Source organism: Bombus fervidus, chromosome 7 (assembly GCF_041682495.2).
Source record: "Bombus fervidus isolate BK054 chromosome 7, iyBomFerv1, whole genome shotgun sequence".
In the NCBI taxonomy this organism is placed as follows: domain Eukaryota; kingdom Metazoa; phylum Arthropoda; class Insecta; order Hymenoptera; family Apidae; genus Bombus; species Bombus fervidus.
Window position 1 is genome coordinate 11,859,938 of NC_091523.1, and position 19,227 is coordinate 11,879,164.

At 39.0% G+C, this 19,227-nt stretch overlaps 1 protein-coding gene across 17 annotated transcripts in view; it reads right to left on the bottom strand.

Annotated features, from left to right (window-relative positions):
- Positions 1 to 19,227, bottom strand: part of LOC139989441 (uncharacterized) — a 207,709-nt gene that overhangs the window by 122,966 nt on the left and 65,516 nt on the right. Inside the window, exon 1 of one of the 17 annotated variants that reach the window (XM_072007855.1) lies at positions 11,376 to 13,103. The exons of 14 other annotated variants lie outside the window; for them this stretch is intronic. In XM_072007855.1, the coding sequence (XP_071863956.1) occupies positions 11,376 to 11,577 (202 nt within the window). In that variant the 5' untranslated portion in view covers positions 11,578 to 13,103. Of the gene's footprint in view, positions 1 to 11,375; positions 13,104 to 19,227 lie in introns of those variants that run through there. 2 more of the 17 variants (XM_072007857.1, XM_072007861.1) reach the window with 2 other exon arrangements.

Consider the following 19,227-nt stretch of genomic DNA (forward strand, 5'->3'; position numbering starts at 1 on the left):
CTTCTTAAAGTAAATTTCTCGGGAAACTGTTCTAAATTGATAAAATGATTTCCCACGGTAAATCCTTTCTTTCTTTTTGAATATAAATAATAGACTGGGTTATAAAAGTACCTAACAATATATCGACTATGCAGGTTAATTATTATTTAAGAAATGGTTAAAACAGTTTCTAAATTCTTGTTAGTATAATTTTGTTGGGTAAGATAATGGTCTTATCGTAAAAAATAGTTTACTTTATAACTAATATTTGCAGATAATTAAATATAATTGCCGATTAGTTTTATGAACTGCTTATCACTCAACAGGTTCATATAAACGAAGTTCTATCCTAATCTACAAAATTTCTTTCAATTCTAGATGCTGTAAAGCTCCGATAACTTTCGTTCAAAAATAATTTGTTAGAATCTATCGAGAGAATTGGCTCCATTCGCAGCGGAATTTTGTAGACTCGAACTCAAGCTAAGTCGACCCCAATTCCTGCACATCTAACTCAATCGACGTCTCCGTGAGAACACTCGAAATCCTCGAACTTCTCAACAGCCGCCATTAACACTTGTTCATCAACAGACAGAACCATGTCACCAAATTGTAATTAATATCGATCTCGTTCGTCTGTAGAGCCCTGATACTCTGCTAAACTCATTAAATTATTCGTTCCAATAACCGAATAAATTACTCCTTTGAAGATCTATGATAACTATCGAAGCACACTTCGAGCTCGTGGATCGCTTCTGAACACGGTGATCGTAGTCGATTGATAACGCGATACAATGGCGGTCTCTGTATCGATACCGCTCCTCTTGATCACGCTTCGAGAAGCTATTACGCCATTAACATCGAATACAAAATGTCATCGAGGCTACGAGGGAATACGACGACTAGACCTCTGTCTGACTATTCGCAGTTCCAACATCGATCCGATCGTCGAGAAAAAACGAGAAAAAGCTTCACCGGTTGACTCGCGAAGAATTCACGAGTAGAAGAGACTGGTCGGTTCTATTCACCGGTATTTTTCGTCGACAATACTCGATTCTCGCGGGGATATTTATCAATCCTGTTGAATAAACCGCAGTGATCGACGCCTAAAAGAGGTCGAGCTATCGAGAATTTCATTAGATCGACAGCTCGACCGGAAGGACTCGAGGGACGTTCTGCCGTTATTGACGTTCGACCGTCGTGTCGAACGACAGCAATATGATCGCGTATGAATCTACCGACAGAATTATATTATACGTTCTGAGAAAATCTTGTGTGCAAAGTGTTTATTATTTATGGGTTTGTAAGATAGTTCATCGAAGGGGGTGTGTTAGATCGATGCGAATGAGATATTTCTTTCTTGAAGTAAAATTTTCATTACATATATTAAATTGCTCAGAATGTTTGTATTTCTGATAATTATGTCTAATACTAAAATTATTAAACCAGTCAAAGTGGCTGATATCAGTGCACGTACTAGACACATAAGATTTTTAGTCAGACACATAAGATTATTCAGAAACATAATTAAATATATTACACTTATTTGCCTTCGTTATATTAAAAATCTACTACTATTACGTTCTATCGTATGTTTGATTGGCACAAACATTATCTGTTACAAATGTCCATCAAACAACAAAATGCTAAATTTGTATAAATACTTTGTAGGATATTAAACAGCAGAATTATTAGCACATTATCAGTACATTAAAAAATCCTTGGAATGGAGTTGCTCCTTAACGTGGTAATCCAAGATAAAATTTAATGGTTAGCGCTAGTCTGTAAAATTCCAATTTCGGAGAAGCAATATATCGTATCCACTAGCTTAATGGGATCGTTTGAGACATAAGTAACTGTCTTCAAGTCCCGTATCTAATTTACAACTCTGTACGATATGCATATCAACAACGAAGCTCTTTACTAAGTTCGTTAAACTACTGATGAACGCTGTTTATCAATATCCATTCACGCAAACCTCCTACATTCCTACGTACAGCTCGCGAACCTCCTTCCTTCGTCAAATACCTCTTCGTGAAGCACGAACCAGCGACTTAGCAATTCAGTGTTGTTACTGGTCTACCCAAACATCAGTCGTGTCATGATATACCTAATCAGAATTCCATTATGATAAAGTGTCAACTCAATGGTATACTACATTGACAATGCTCCACGTGTCGTATTGTATCGGAGCAATTTTAAAACGTAAGATCAGGAAAAAAGAGATTATTCGTAGATCAATTCTTCAGAATTAATTAAGGATAATGATTGTCAATTTGATTCGTCTTTCTTTCTTTTTCATAATATCTAATCCACATTACGGTAAAAAAAAAAGAATAATAAAGAAAGAAAAAGATATATAGTTGATCAATCTTCCACGATTTTCCTCTATGTTCTGTAAATATCCCAATGACCATTGAGCGTAACGTAATCGCAAATCGCGATCGAATTTTCAATCGATTAAGAGGCTTACCAGTTCCTCCGTGGAATTTCTGGCGAATCTATCATTTCGGTACCACGCCTTGTTAATTTCGACAAAGATTCGTACACACGTAACGCGCGATTGTATAACAAGATAAGTGTTCAAGGATAGCAAAACGAATTCATCGATCACGTGGCCAGTCATTATGGCACACGCGCGTTTCCGGCTCGTGAGATCGACGCTTCGATTCGGTTTCAGAGGCATCGATTCGTCAATAAGGGCGTGGCTAAACCGCTGGATACGTTCATTAACATCGTTAGTCACGGAATTCGGTTCACATTGTTATCGGTTTGACCCTTACGCTCGGTAATTGCGAAAAGAACCGGTCAATATATACGAAGGAATTCGTACGAGTGCCGCGCTTCATCATGTTTAATGATAGTTAAGAAATTTGACGAAGGCTTGTCTTCTCTTCTCTTTTTCCTCGCTGGAAACTGATGCGCAACGAATGAGCCAGATACTCACGTGCAGCTTTCCAGATGTCGTGATAAAGTGTCGTTAAATTGTTCGAAAGGATACTCACCTGAAACAAAAGAAAGAAGATCAGTTACGATCTGCTCTAAGTACATATTCACTCACGCAGTTATATTATGAAACATTGAAGAAGTTAGAGAGCTAATGAGAAGTTAAATATTATAAACAAGTTGGGATTACCGTGATCATTATGTTCTAATTTAACATGTTGATTACAGAATACATTCTGTATGCTTTGCTCGTTGCAGCGGCTGTCGATTATTTCGGCGAAGGATAAATTGTTCAAACGCTTGACAATGCAATTAGTACTTTACATCGCTGTTATAATATTAAAAGAATATTAAAGAATTTTGCTTTAAATATGACTATACTTCTAATTCTTTCGAGGCTGAATGTTGTTTTATGTTGTGCAGAAGGTCCCTTTTTGTCATTTCATACTAATGGAAACATATTCACTCTGATGTTTTTGGAGGTAAATTAGAACCAGTTTTACCGGAAACGAATGCATGTTTCGTTTAATTAGTTTGTAACTTATTAGAGAATATTGATACATAACGTGGAGTATGAAGGATAATTTAGATACCAGTCATTAGTGTATATATATTTATGACATACATATTTATGACAGGGAGGTACTAAAATACTGATTTCAAGACCAAGACACGAGTTAGTCCAGAAGTATAAATCATCCTCAATAAAGGAAACATCGATCATCGTGTAATATTAAACAAACAAATTCCGAGTAATCCGATTATCCCGAATTTTTAAATCGCCATCGATCGCTTCGACAGCCTGATTTTGTGTAGATCCTTGAAAATATTTTTAATCAACCGATGCTTCAACTCATTGAAGTTCTTATCAGATTGGATACCGAGAATAACTTCAGCCAACGATCTTCTAATTATTTTGAGAGATACAAATATCTGGGTCAGTCTGCAATTTTGCTTTATCATTCGTGCAGAAACTGAACCGAGTCACACGAAATATCGTGCTCCACGTTTCGCTCCACTGCTAGCGAAGACATTCTATAATCAATTATGCATCAAAAGGTATCATAGCGCGGTGCGATATCGATCTCGAGTTTGACAAAGGTGACAAGGATTATTCGGTGTCACCAGAGACTATATCGAGCGTTCTGGCGTGAAAATTAGCCGTTGAAAGTGCCATCCAAGGTCGAGCCTTTCGTGTTCTTTCTTCGTATTACTCGCCCACGACAATAACGTATCACGTACGACATTAATCTACTTAACTAACAGTGTAATAAACTTGTCGACTATCCTAAAACTTCCAAATGTGACTGCGAACGACATAGTGCGGTCATGAAATATGTGAGTACCGAATCGTGTAATGGGAGCCATTTGCGTGGATTAAAGAGAGTACTACAGGAGCTATAAAAAGTATTGGCACGCACGTGGAATTTATATATTAAATAATTAGGTGCGAGTATATTCAATTTTGTTATCATTCCGTAGAACTTTCTTGTAACTACGAAAGTTTGATACTATGCAAATGAAATGTATAAAACTCGATAAAAAATACTTCATTGGAAAACAAGGGTATGTGTCAATTGTTCCTTCTTGTTTCTCTCGACTATGTTATAATATAATATACAATTAACATATAATATATTAACAACTACTTCATTAATTATTCCTAATATCACAATTGTTATTGAGCAAAAAGTGATGGGGACATAATGCTGTGTAGATTTAATTAAAGAGTATAAGAAGAATATTAAAGGATTAAAATTCTCGATACAAAGGGTGTCTTATTTAGTTCTACTATATTTGGTACTCCATCGTTAATTAAAAACAGAACACATCTTTGATCTATATATCAAAAATATTTATTCCTAATGTACCATAAGGAGAAAATTAATTTGGAAATAATTTTTCCAGTCCACGATTAAGAATTTACGTCTTCTTCTATAAACCAGGTCAAATCGTGGGTACAATTATAACACAATACATAAATGGCTATACCTTCTTAAAGCTTTAATTTACGACCGGCATACTTGCACCTAATATACCACAGATTCTATTACGAATAGAATCTGGCTTCATCCTGCGATATAAAAAAGAATCGTTGAACTATTGCCTCACAGTGTCAATAGTCGATTGCAGCGTACGCAAGACCATACACGGTAATCAACAGTCCTACGTAACTGCTTAATTACCGTGCGAGTAATTGGATTAACGAACGATCGGCATGCGATCAATCAGCCGGGATAAACGACAAAGGATACGGAAATTTTCTACTAAAGATATTCTACGTACGTGCAGCAAGCCTGGTAAATTGTGCTCTGCGATCCCAAGGCCCGACTTAAGGTCGAATCTTTAATTAAACCGATCGTCGAGCGCGGATTAAAAATAATTAATGCGATTCTATCTAATAAATGAGAACGTCTTCCTATTTTCCCACTTCATTCCTGCTTTCGTTGAGCGTATTCCAATTCTCGATATCGAACAAGTGAGGCTGTTTGCACACAGTGAATAAAGGCGTGGCATCGTGATAACGCGAACTGCAAGAAGACTGATAATAATCGCGCGGCGAATCGTACAAACTCTTCGAGAAACCGTGCGACAATTTATCGGTTCAGCGAGCAGTGGTCGACGACTGAATTAATGGATACAATGTGCACAAGCAAACGAGGCACTGAGATATCCGTATTCTATTCCAGATTAACCTTCTGGACGAAGTTCCACGTGAGAAATCACGCTAGCATGTAAGTAGTAAAACCCTGGCTTAATCAGACTTTGCAGACATTAGCCTATATTTGCGCCTGGGGCAAAGTTTGTGGTGAAAATTCACAGCGGTGCACTGCGTTAATTGAACTTGAAAAAGAATGGCCCTGCGATCGCATCACTGTGCTCTGATTCTTTCGAGATAAAATATATGAAATTTAAACATTAAAAAATTTTGAATGTAAAAATCAGGAACTTCCAGGAATTTTATTAATATAAACAGAGAATTACGTCGTAGACGATAGAAGTAAGCGCGGTTGAAATAACTAGCGAAGATAACGCAGACTGGCACTGGGAATAATCTCGTCGCTTGCTTATTGGTAAAATGATAAATGCGATCATTTAACTTTTGTACTGTTGCCACGATTAAAAATAAACCTTTACAAGCAAATAATTATTTTACACAGAAATTTCCTGCAACTTACTTAGCAGACCGAACTTCCATTTTCTGATGATTTTGTTAAACGTAACTTGGACAGCTACTAAGAGATTACATTTTTAAATAATCAACTAAGAGATTATATTATTAAATGGTCAACTGGCTTCTAAATGAATAAATAAATTATATACTACTACACTTTCTATTAACATTATCCTCTAGATTTTAAACAATTTATTAGAATTACAATTCGTTCAGGAACAATGAGAATATACAATGAAAATACAATCCAGGACTTGAAAAATTAAAAATCGTGTTAGGATAGTAATTAACATCGGTCATGATAGAAAATATCTTGCAAGAAACAAATCACGCTAAACGCTTGTTAAGATCTTGGTAAACATAAAGTGGCTCGATAATCGCGAACCCTAACGCGAAACGCCAACTTGAACACTATTCTTGGCTTTAAATCAAGATGATCAAACGATTCTACTCCAAACACGAAACAAGCATTCGAAATTGAATAGACAGAAGCGGCGATCTTTATCGAGAACAATGAGAAACGAACGCCTGAAACATCTGGGATAAGCGCAAAGTCGACTACTACTCGTTGAAAGACGCGATTACGACAGCATAACCACACCCGAACTATGGAAAACACTATCTCCGCGTTTTAGTTGGAACCTTTGTGCTCTCATGTCTCGGCTAACTTCGTTTCGCGTAGAATTACAGCGAGGCTAATAACGAGCCTAATAACTAGCCTAATACCGAGCCTTTGTTAATCATTATCGCGTTCCTACGTTGCTCGACCAACGGTGAACGAGATCTCGACAATCCTGTAACGACAACGTAATAACGTTTTCATTATTAGGATTACGCATCGGTCGATTCAAGGTCTATACATAGTTCGATGGAATTGCGCGGATAATTTCCTTCGTTTGCACGAGGAATATGCAAACTAGATTCTTAAATTTCTATTTACAATACGACTATTGAAAATTGTTGAAACAGGTGACACACTATTGGTAGTAGAGAACCAACTATAGAATACCATCAAAGAAAATTAAAAGATGGAAAAATGCGCACGGTATAGTAATTATTATGATATTTGGCGAGTCGGAAACAAATATCTGCCTAGCTATACTATCTTTTTTTAATCGTGTTGTTGACGAACATTCAAATTTTTACAAATTTTCGTGGTCTCCATAGATCTATAAACACTTTAATACATATGCAACGACGGAATATAAATTTTATCAAAATGTACATATTAGTCGCCTTCTTATGGTATTAGCAGATTATAAATAGAAATTATCTATTAAAAAATGGTAGCGGTATATACTTCCTTCTTTACGATTACGTTGATGTACGTCTGTACATTTGTGTATATCGTTGATGTAATTACTGATAGATATCATTGTTTGAAATAGCGTTAGCGGGCTTGTGTCAGTTTGTCTGACTCATAGTTTCGCAATTAAGCAACCTGAGAACGAAGAGTATTTTAAAGAACAACATAATTTAACAATATTTAGCTATGTACATTGATTGTGTCATTGTATAGTAGCTATTGGAAATCAATTTCATCGCCGGTAATTATAATTATCGTAACGGATAAAATCATTGCAGATCCATCTATACATATATCATTCTTTGACTACATTGCATTTTGTCAAAGATATGAAAGTGTTTGAATACTTGACTAGAGCTCTGGTCTAAATACTTTGGAAAATAGAGGTGGAAGTTAAAAAAGCACGTAGTCAAAGATAAGATCGAACGAGCGTTTGGAATTTTCGTACAGCAATTATGCTCGAATCTGTTCGACTAGAATTCCTTCAGGAATTCTCGTTCTTTTCGAAAGGTGTGCTTCTATCGCGTCACAGCTGAACGGTTCATTTACAATCAGAGGAAAAAAGGGGAAAAAGTCGCCAGCTCGTTTCCACCTTTCTCGCGTTACGTAAGGAAAAGAACGTTGCACAGCCATATTATCCGTAATCAAACTGACTTTCAGGCTGGCCCATGAACGTCCATCGACCACATTCAACAGTTTCAAAATATCGTAATTAATTTGAGTTAGACAAGGCTGAAAACAAGCGAACACGTTCGAACAATTTTTCGCATTCGGTCGGCGTATTTCAGGGAATTTCGATGGAATGTAGAAAATTACACGTGATTGTACCAAGCCAGTTTTCACAGTGGTGTTTCATGCGAATTCTCGATGTCCCATTGTAAATCGGCCGCGTGTCGTTAGTTTGAAAAACGGTGGGGCATTATTAAAAAACTCGCGTGTTCGTAACGCGCAAAATATGATGCAAAATCCGAGTTATAACAGTACTCGAAAGTTGTACGCTTGCTTCCTTGTTAGTTTAGCTGCCGATACGTATCGAGGCAAACGTAATAGTGTTAACGATAATTAGCAAAAAGCTAGGTTAGGAGCGTTGTTCGAATGCCTCGCGTTATTAAGAACACAACGTTGCATTCGAAAGGGGACAGCGACGTAAACAGAAATTACTGGTTGTAGTCCCATTAAATAAGACTGCAAGTTTCTAGACCACGGTTGGGATAACAGCTCTACCTATGCGACGTTACGATGCAAGCTATTAAAAACAGCCAGATTGTCTTGGTACGATAAGTGACCTAACTGTATTGCGAGAAGTCCAACGAGAAAATGTTAGTTGACGGCGCCATGAAGCCCTGGAGTTCGACCATCAGGTTTGAAAAAAAAAAGGGAACGCGTTTATGGTAAAAGTAATTATCAATCTTGACAGGCGCGGACAATAACATCACGAACAAATGTCGGAACGAAAACTATAATGGCCAGCACGAGGTCAACGATGAATATTAATGATACCGTTCTAACGACGAGCACGATGAGATATATGAGGATGTTGATTTTTTATGAGTACATTTAGGATGTTACGGTGCTCTAAATGGGGAGTAGTTTCGTTTACTTAACTGTAATCGAAATTCACGGGCTTCGGGTTTTTCTTTGTAATTACCGCAGAATTTCATTTGTCTGAAATTATTAGGGCACAAAAAGTTGATATACCGGCGACTCACTTATATAATAAAAGTTCACTCTTGGATAAACGGATTCAACCGGAGCTCATTTTAGTTACAACGCGTAAGCGCATTTGGCAAAATTACTGTTTGTATCAGATGCAACATATCAGTGAACTTCAAGAATTATTTCTCTCGAGTTAGTTTGAAATTTGCAACTGGTCGTGTCATCCTTTTACAATATATAAACACATGGAGATAAATTATTTGTTTTTAGAATAATCGATCTTTGATCATGTATTCGGATAATGAAATAAAGAAACATGCAGAAACGGAGTTGTTCGACTTGGCTGCGAAGAAATTCATATGTTCCTATTTAAATTCATCGTATTATATTATTTCTAATCATTCAAGTGTAACATATTAAAACACGTATTAAAGATTGCCAGTGTTAAATTACTCATACTTAATACATTTTTTTAAAGGATACAAAGGTGAATTGTTCTGACAGTAACATAATTAAAAGATTGCGTAAGATCCTGTAAAATATATGTGTGGTAGAAAGTCAACCGAAGAGCAGGTTTAAGACATCACGAAACGTGAAACACGAGACGTGTTCGTACGACAGCTACTTTTATGGACCAATAACGCGCACCCTTGTTTTCCGAGCCCTCGGCAGCACAGAGGCAAAGGTTTTCCATTTTCGAGTACAATTTCGTGCTCTATGCTCCTTGTTTCGCTGGCTCCACCGAAATGGCCTGACAAAAATTAAAAACTGACAGAACACCGTGTAACGAAAATTACGAACGACGTAACGTTTTCATCAATAGACACGCACGATTGTCATCGCGACATCATCCGATGTTTTTGTAAAATGGTGAAATTTTACGAACGTGACAACGGAAATGTTACGAATATGTATTGTATGACAAATCGAAAATATTTTAAAAAACGCATTTTTGTAATAAATTGTAATAATAAAGCTTGAAATTGGATATTGAACAATAGAGTTTATCGTCAGGAAGAACCACGTAACTTTAATATGAAAATTATTGGGGCAGACAAAATGACCAATTTATGAAGTTTTATGGAAACATTATAATTTTATGGCAATGCATTTTTGAGAACTTGAATGACTTTTTTATAAAATATGTGGATAAAGCAATTTATAGCCTTTCATAGAAATTTCATAGATTTACAATGATATATTTATGAGAATTTAAATGATTTTTTATAATACATATGATTATATAATCTTCATGTACCGTTCACTTTGATTTCTTTGATACAAGTCTTACATTAGAGTGGTCGGTAATGCTAATGTTAAAAGAGAAGCAAAAATATTCAGAATGCATCTCGCATTGACATCTGGCATTAACCAGAGCCTTCATCATGGTAATGAAGTATCCTTGGGTTGCTGCGTTACTTTCATTAAGCGAAAAAGGAATCGATCTGAAAAGCTTTTCTTACTCGTGACAGTTGGCTAGTAAGTTTATGCCAAGAAGGTGAACCGAGAATTATGTTCTAGGATGGATGCAATTTAATGACCTTTTGATGCAGGAGTAAAAACTCTGCGGTAATCACCGATCATTACAATTTCTAGGTTACGTTCAGAAATTAATTGGTATGTTTTATGAACGCACAAAACCGAACACGAGAAATTTGCAAAAAACATTACACAATGCGGTTGCTATGAAAATCTATGAATAGTATATATATATTTGAATGATTGCGTGTGTATAAAAATTCTCTATGGTTTATTTTCACTACATTTAAAAAGAAAACGCTGAACAACTAAAACGAATAGCTAGAAACACACAGAAGCCGCATTGAGCACGCGATTCAAAGAATACTTGTTCCAATAAAACAGCATTTTTTGTAACCTCGAACGTGTTCTCCATTCAGACGAAAAACACGTAATCCGAACAAATGCACCTTGATTACGTGTTAAACATTTTGCTCTGTCTCGATCGTAAAACTCGTTCTAACAAACGAACGAGGTGAACGAGCGAGGAAAAACAAAAGATCCCACTTTTGTACTTAGAATGCCGAATCCTCGATGAAACGAGGCCATTTAACCAAACATACTTGCTATACACACCATACGAATCCTGCAATTTGTCTACATTTCAACCATGAACGCGTGTTTGTACGAACATCGTCAAATCATTGAAACAAACAAGAGAAACTACATGAAAGACCAGTTTCATCGAACCGGAATCTCTGCCCCTTTGGTTTTCGCAGGATATAAAAAGCGTCTACCGTGCGCGCGCGCGTTCTATCATCCCTAGACAGTGACCTAGTACAAAGTAGCGAGACTCACATAGCCAGACGTTGCCGCGAGGCGCAGTGTGGAGCAGGTTCAGGTGCAAGTTGAAGTCCAGACCAGCCAGGTCCTGTCTCAAGTGGGTGCTATCCATGATCAGTGCCCTTTCAGGTAGTAGGAAGAGATGGTCGCTCCCCTCCGCGGGCCCCAGGGTTCGCGGTACGCCGAGCCCAAAAGGCCCAGAACGGGCTGTCAACATCCTATCGCCACGATCGCCAAAAATCGCGTTGTCGCGCGACGGCGCATCCTCCGACCCGATCCCCGACACGCTGACCGCCGCCGGTTCACTCGCGCTCGTGATCAATCGATCGACCACCCTTTTTCGATCTATCGATCTTCCGAGCTTCTCAGTTTCGTTTGTCGTAATTAAGCTCGAAAGTAGTCCTTTCGATAAATGTAGAGATTTGTACAAGAAAAAAGACGATGGCTAATAATTTGTAATACTTGAAAAAACGATGATACAGATCGGTAACTGTATCATAAACACACTAGTGGGCAGTTAGTATAATCGGAAATTGCAACTGCAATCTGAACAAGGACAACCTGTTCGAGAGCAGGTTCCAATTTACAGATCTGTATTACACGAGAAGAAGTCTTTCGGTTCCAATGAGTTCACTGACAATGCGATAAATATTTACACGTAGAGACGAGGTGGAATTCGTCGCAGATAAGAATCCCTGAAGCGAGAAAGCAATACGGCGCGCTTATTCTAGCGATCCTCTCTTCCTCGCAACGTTCCTCTTCTCTTTCATCGCGTCCGGCGTGAGCTGCTTCGCGGTCCAATTAATCCACCTCTAATTACCGACCAGTACTTTTGTTGATCGTTAACTGTGGATCGTCTGGGCTCACGATCCTCGGCGGACGACTACGCGCTGGATTCGCGTGGCAGCCTCGAAATCCTCTTCTCTCGATGTATAACCACCGGCGTTACGCTTCTGTATCCACGATCCTGCTCTCTTCCCCTTTCACGCGCTCTGTTTTCCTCGACGATATATCACGTTGTCGCGATGGAACGAGCGCATCGTACACGCTTCGCGAGTGTATCTTAGACTGTGCGCGGACCAGCACGATAACTCGTGAATCGGTCGGTCAGTCAACCCTAATGGAGCGAGGAGACGAGCGGGACGAATCCGTCCACGCGGACTGGTACGAATTGACCACGGACGAGTGGCCTTGTTGAATTCGTTTAAAAGGCGGAGTGCTTCGTTAAGAAGCTACCAAGAGGCTGGGAACGTGTCCCGACGATGTCCCCTTTTGAATGTAATTTCAGGCGCGCGATTTCGAACGCGTACAACGGTGTACGTGCTCGAGGTGAACGTCGATAGAAGGTACAGCCTTCTCGATGTCGTATTGTCTGTGTGACGAGCGTGTTTGCCAACAGACCGTCCGCAAACGAAGCAGTTCTGTTTGCGTACAAACCTCTAATCGTCCGTCTGAGGGAATAATTCAACGCACTGTGTTCTCTAACGATACTTAATTCCCTCGGGAGGAGCACGTGCCTCGCGAACAGACACTGGAAAAGCGAATATTCGACGCAATTTATCGGCTCGACAATCGTACGCAAACTTTCTCGCAGCGAATTTGATCGACGATCGTATGGTAGATCGTTACGATGGAACGAGGACACGCTGGGAAAATGCGAGACGTGACTCGCTGTCAAAGTGCACAAACAGCTGAGCTGACAGCCGGGAGTGACTCGTGACGTCGCACAGATACCGAACGTAACGCGATCCTTCGCGCGTGGCGGTCAGCGTTCAACTGAATGACGCCGCGATGCGGCGCGTTCGAGAGACCCACCGAGGGGTGCCGGAAATTGCCGAGCACGCGACGCACGATTCGCCCGGCAGACACACGGATTTTTCGTTTCGTTCGGAACGAGATTGAAAAGCACAGCATCAGCTTTCAATTCATTCCGCGTAATTTTAACCTATACTCATGTGCCTATGCACCTGAATATAATTCCCGGAATCTAATTGCGTCGCGCAGTCTGGACCAGAGAAAGAATCGACGCTGAATGGATGAGTGTCCACGGTAGAATGATCGAAACGTAGAAAATGAAATACACGTTCGGTCTGTGCGGATGGTAAAAACGAAATTGAATGGACGAGAAAGATCGTTGGTCCGGGGATTTGAAAAAGAATTCACTGGCTAACTGAACCTGACTCCTGCATCGATCGAGATGCTCCAATAACTGATGGGCTTTCTGCGCGTAAATGTCCACTAGCTACGATACATTTGCTTCAATAGCACAATTGTGCTCTCTGTACGCTGTTGTAAAAGCTTATTCATAGCCCATGCACTTGTGTATCTTGGTTCCCATTGCTTGATAAACTAGAAGCTCAACGTTTTGTTTCGAAAATGAATACCCGTCTTTTTAAAAAATATTTCGAGATTTTAAGGCTTTCCAATTGCTAAACGCGCGTAATTTTATTTCCCCGCGTAACCATTGCCCAATTTAACAGTATACGCTCCAAAGATTTAACGGAGTCGTAAAAAATTATGATTATAACATTATTCTACGTACGGCTAAATGGCAATTACTTGTGCCTAGAATTACAGTTAAACGGTAATTACAACCGTTTACAGCATATCGCGATACCCAACAGGCAAGAAAGCAAAGGAAGTGATCTCAAAGATGCGATCGTTAATGTGCATTTTAATACGCACGTACAATCAGGTGAATACATATTTATACTGCGTGTGCAGCGGATACAGCACTGAAAATACTGGAAGCTCACTGACTCGGCAAATAAAAAAGAAACGGAAAAAACGAGTTTATAATAGAATTCGTTTCTAGAACACATATCCAAGGAACAGGATCGGTGGATAAATGTCTTAAGTAGAACTTGAATTTTCAGTAACATTCAGTGACTTGTGGAAATACTTGAATACTTACTATAAAAATATATTATAAAATATTCCATGAATACATTATGCGTGTTATATATTTTCAAATTTTTCTAATTTCTCAATCAATACCATAATTATATCGATAAAGTTTAAAACAAATCTGGATGTACATAATACATAGAAGTTACAAGATGTGTATTGCAAACATATGTATGTCTAGTAAAAAAAAAAAAAAAAAAAAAACAAAAAGTATCATACTGTATAAATAGCCATCTTAAGCAGATATAATATATGTTAGATATGGCCCCACTGAATAACGAGGTTTATTAACATAATACAAGATAATTGATTTAAATACTTCTCTGTTCTGTGCGGAACTTTACTTGAACTAAATACTTTGTAATCTCTATATACATTCTCAGATTTGTTTCACGCTTTGCTAATATAATCGTAGTAGTCGGGTCTCGTAACAGTGCTAATGAAATTTCAAAACGTCTAGTATAACACATATAACACATTAAAAAAAAACAGTCTACAGATGTTCGAATACCTTCGTGAACAATAATTTCTTTTCAAGTTACACGTGTATAACCATGTGTCTCCTTCTTATATATTACCTTTCGTGTAGCAAATAGTTTGTAGCAATTGTAAATAACTAAAAAAACAAACAAACGGGCATGGACTTTCACCTGAACAGTATAAACCGTAGGCCAACTCAAGCAACGCCAGATTGTACTTGGTACACGTTTTTATCGTGTTTCTTATCGAAGCATGACAACGCGGCGTGCTGTTTCGATCGATCCATCGGATCTGTTGAGGCAGGCCGCGATTTTCTTGCTGAAGACAAACCGAGCGTCGCGTTCGCTAAGCGTAAACGCGCACAAGAGGAAGGTGGGAGGAGGCGCGCGAGCCGGTCGAGTGAGAAGCTCGCGATGCGAGAATATCCCCAGCGTACGACATGGCCGACCGCGGTTGGCAATTTGCGCCAAGCTCGCTTTTATAGCTAGAGAATGTTTCATGAAGCTGCACCGAACCTATCCTGCATAACGTGACGATCGTTAGAACATTTCTCGGAAGCACGTAACGACTTGACACTGCAGAATTTTAGAGAAGGAATATGGAAACGAATGCATTGGTTGAAACGATGTTTTCAGTCTCAAATGGCGAACAATTTCGATGCTCGACGATAGAACCGTTATAATAGTGTTATATTGGTCGGGACCTTACCTGACCAGATATCGAGGGGAGTATGATTCCAAGAAATCTCGAGTAATTCTTTTCTACGTTGAGAAATATGGATAGCCGACACATTTGTCCGTTTAACGTACAATGACTTAAGAAAGTAGGTATATAACCATTGATCACTTAAGTCAAATATATTCTACCATGTTACAAACTAACTGTATATTTTGAATTAGCTTCTTGTTACGTTTATGTAAATAATGGTGTCGAGTGTTGTATCATAGAAGTCTTCGCAAGCCTTCGTTCACTTTATGAAGTAGCCACTTGTGTTGAAATATACGCTACGAAACTTTACTGTAAAAATTTTACCGTTTTATTACTGCGTTACATCTTAAGAAATAGATATAGGATTTAAATCGAAATGGCATTTTCTTTACAGTTTACACTTTATAAAGTGTACCAGGGCTTTTGAGAGTAACTGTATATTCCAAGTCGTTTTTACGCTTAAGTCTTATACACTTATTACAAACCATCACCGTCGGGTTTGAATTCCTCCTTAAAAAAATGTTTAATATCAAAAGATCGAAGAGCTAGATATATTTCTAATTATTATCAAAAGAAGCATATTCGTAGGAACATCTTTCTTTACCACCGAGTGCGAGTAGGATACGAATATCTGACAAACTTGTTTCTTTCGTTTTTTCGTTCGTTTTTCATTTGTTTCTTCTCTTCGAAAACCAGCGGAGATAGCGAGGGTCAGCTAATGAAATAAAATCCCCGCCAATCAACATGGCACAACCGTATCTGAAATTCTGTCAGATTCGTTGGCGTGTTCCTTTGATCCTGTTACCTGGATGGTTAATTGGATGCCTCGCTTAAAAGCGTATTACAACGCTGAAGCAGTTATCTGCACCGAGGAAAGTGGTCTACCGCTACGAGTTTCCAGTATCAAGTCCGATCGAGCTCGATTAAGTGCCTCGTCCTTGCTCGCTGCTTGCAAAAAGTTTCGTTACGCAACCGCACCGAATTCTCGTGGAATCTGAAACTGAGACCGAGGGTCGATGAATATTCCAAGCAGACGGGCGCGTGTCTGCGGCGCGGCGGTGGGACGCGACAACTTGAAAAATTCAAGTTGCTTGCCAGATCCCACGGAGAAATCGAAAGAAGAAGAAAAAAGTTTTGACCGAGAAGTTAAACCGCTGCATACTTCACAACCAACCGAAGTTCCATCGATCGTATACTGTTACCCACGCGGTGGAGGAGCTTCTTGCGGCTTGATCTTCCGCGTGCGTGCCTCGTATACGAAGTCGCTGAAATAGCGATCGATGTCCCTTTTATGGGGACTAATATGCCAAGTCCAGCAGTCTGACTCGTCTGATAGCGGCGACCCTCGTACATGGCGCGATCGAACCAGACACACGATCTGCCGACAGGCCAAGGATTGACAGAGATCTTCTTCTTCTTCTTCAACTTCCTCTTCGTTCTTGATTACGGTATCTTGTCACGTTGCTTGGCTCAGGCGAATTGTCAGTTGAATCGTTTCTACGGATAGATTTGGTCGCTCCAAAAGCTTTCACGATGACCTTTGAATTGGTCGTTTTAAACGAATGGATGATTGATTGTAAATGGCATATTAAAGTGCTCATCTCGCACGTAGGAGAATCTATTACGACGATTTTGCTATGAACTTGATGATGATTGAGAGATCTTTGAAGAACCTTAAGACTCCTATAATGAGATCTTAATGGCATCTTAAATCTTCGAATGAAGTTACACGATATGACCTCGGCAACCCTCGGTGATTTTCGGATGATCTGCGATGCCGATGATTAAACTACGATAACCTTAGATAATCATTAGGCAGAAAACTTTCAAGAAGAGTCTAGTGAAATTATGGTTTTATAAAGTGAAAATGCCTGATTTCAGCGAAGGAATATTCGATAAAACTGTTCAAAGGTCGGTTCAAAACTGTGAAAAGTTTCGGTACGATCCAATATTTTTAACGTTTCGAAGAGATCGGATTAAGTAGCGAAAATTGTGTGTAATACGTTGAGATATATTGATTAACTCCATAAATTAGAATGTAAAGAAAATGTGTCGAACGATACAATACTTTAAGAATTCTATTGGGATTTACGTACGTTTGTTTTATTCTCTTGCAAAACAAATGAACTTATGGAAAGAAATAATCTATTTCTTTGAGATGCTTAATAATAAGGCATCCAGATAATGAAATTGAGAAGTTTGCAAAAAGTAAAGTTGATCGGTTTGATTCCCGAGGGGCTCGCACAGCGACTATCAGAAAACTTAGTGAAATGTCAATAATCCGAAGGCACAGCTACGCGCCGACAAACGAGAAGCGCGGAATGCATAGAAAACTGGTTGGCGCGGAGGATTAAATCATCGCTAAATTGGCGCGTCACGCGAGTCCCCGTTATTTCGCAGCTCGTGTGTATGATATTACGGCATTGTGATGCTCGATACGCGCGATCGTCCAGAAAAGGGACGCCGAGACGTGACGGTAATCCGCGAGACCATGAGCCAAAAGTAGCTTCGTGTACCGTTCGGATTAGTTACTATCTTTTTTACGATCGTCCAGTTGGCGCAAAAATCCATCAGACTAGGAGCACAAAAAGGACCTTCCTCTCGGCACTGACCATGCATCATCATCCCAATTACTCGTTAAAAAAGGAAAAAAGGAAAGAAAAAAAGAAAAAAATTTAATAGAAGAAAAACGTTCTCTTCCGCGTCGAGGAGTCGGCCGAAAGGGTCCCTACAAAAATTACGTCACGTACACATGACTTTCTCTTAGCCAACGATCGTTTAACGTCCGATCCGATTATTTATAGCCACGAGCGTTTTAATAACGCGAACGCTTGATTTCTACGAGTGATCGAGGATGTGTCATAACCGCGTTTCCAATTGCGTCCGCTTTCCACGCGAATTTCACGATCTTCTTTATACATACACTCCCGTTCAGAAGTACCTACTAGGATACCTATAAAAGTAAATTAGGATTAAAAAGAAAAGCGATAAACGCGTATTTTCTTATAATTCTTCCAAGTAATTTTGACAATGCTCTTTCTGACTATTCTGAATTATGTGTCTGGCATGAATATATTATAATTCTAACCTGCCAATCTGGATTGATTATAGTGGAATTCCATTTATCTGAATTTGTCAAGGAACAAACATTTTATATAATCGGAGTTCATAGTATATCATTTTCCCCATTATCTATCATTTTTTCGTACATATAATTTTCGTTCAGACAAGTGGATTCAATCGACGATAATTCAATTAATCGGGTATTAACTAAATTGATTGAAACTAAAATTCGTTCCAACAGACGCCGATAAACGGAATTCTATTGTATCCCGTTTTATTCGAAATCGGTAGGTGTCCTACTATTTATGAGCGGGAGTGTAACTACGTATCGTATAAAACGTAACGATAGCTTGAAAACGTCGCAACCTCGGATTCTTTCCAAAACACTGTAGCATTCAATCTGCATTCACTCCGATTAGAATCCAGCCCACACGCCAATCCGTACAGCCTCTAAGGTAAACAAAGCCATAGACCGTTCGTAATTAAGGTTGACGCGAAAATAATTAAAACAAAAACCGTTTAAATCTGCCGTGACGTACGTATGTACGTGGTCTCGTGTTACGAGCAGATGGCACGCGGTGAAAGCGACGCGAGCTGTTTTTCAGTGGCAACACGATGATACGCAATCTGCGATGCGATTCTTTCGCGAGTCGCAATGGTTGAGTCGCGTTAGCGCGCGCGCGCGCGTTCTTCTTTCTCTACTCCACGT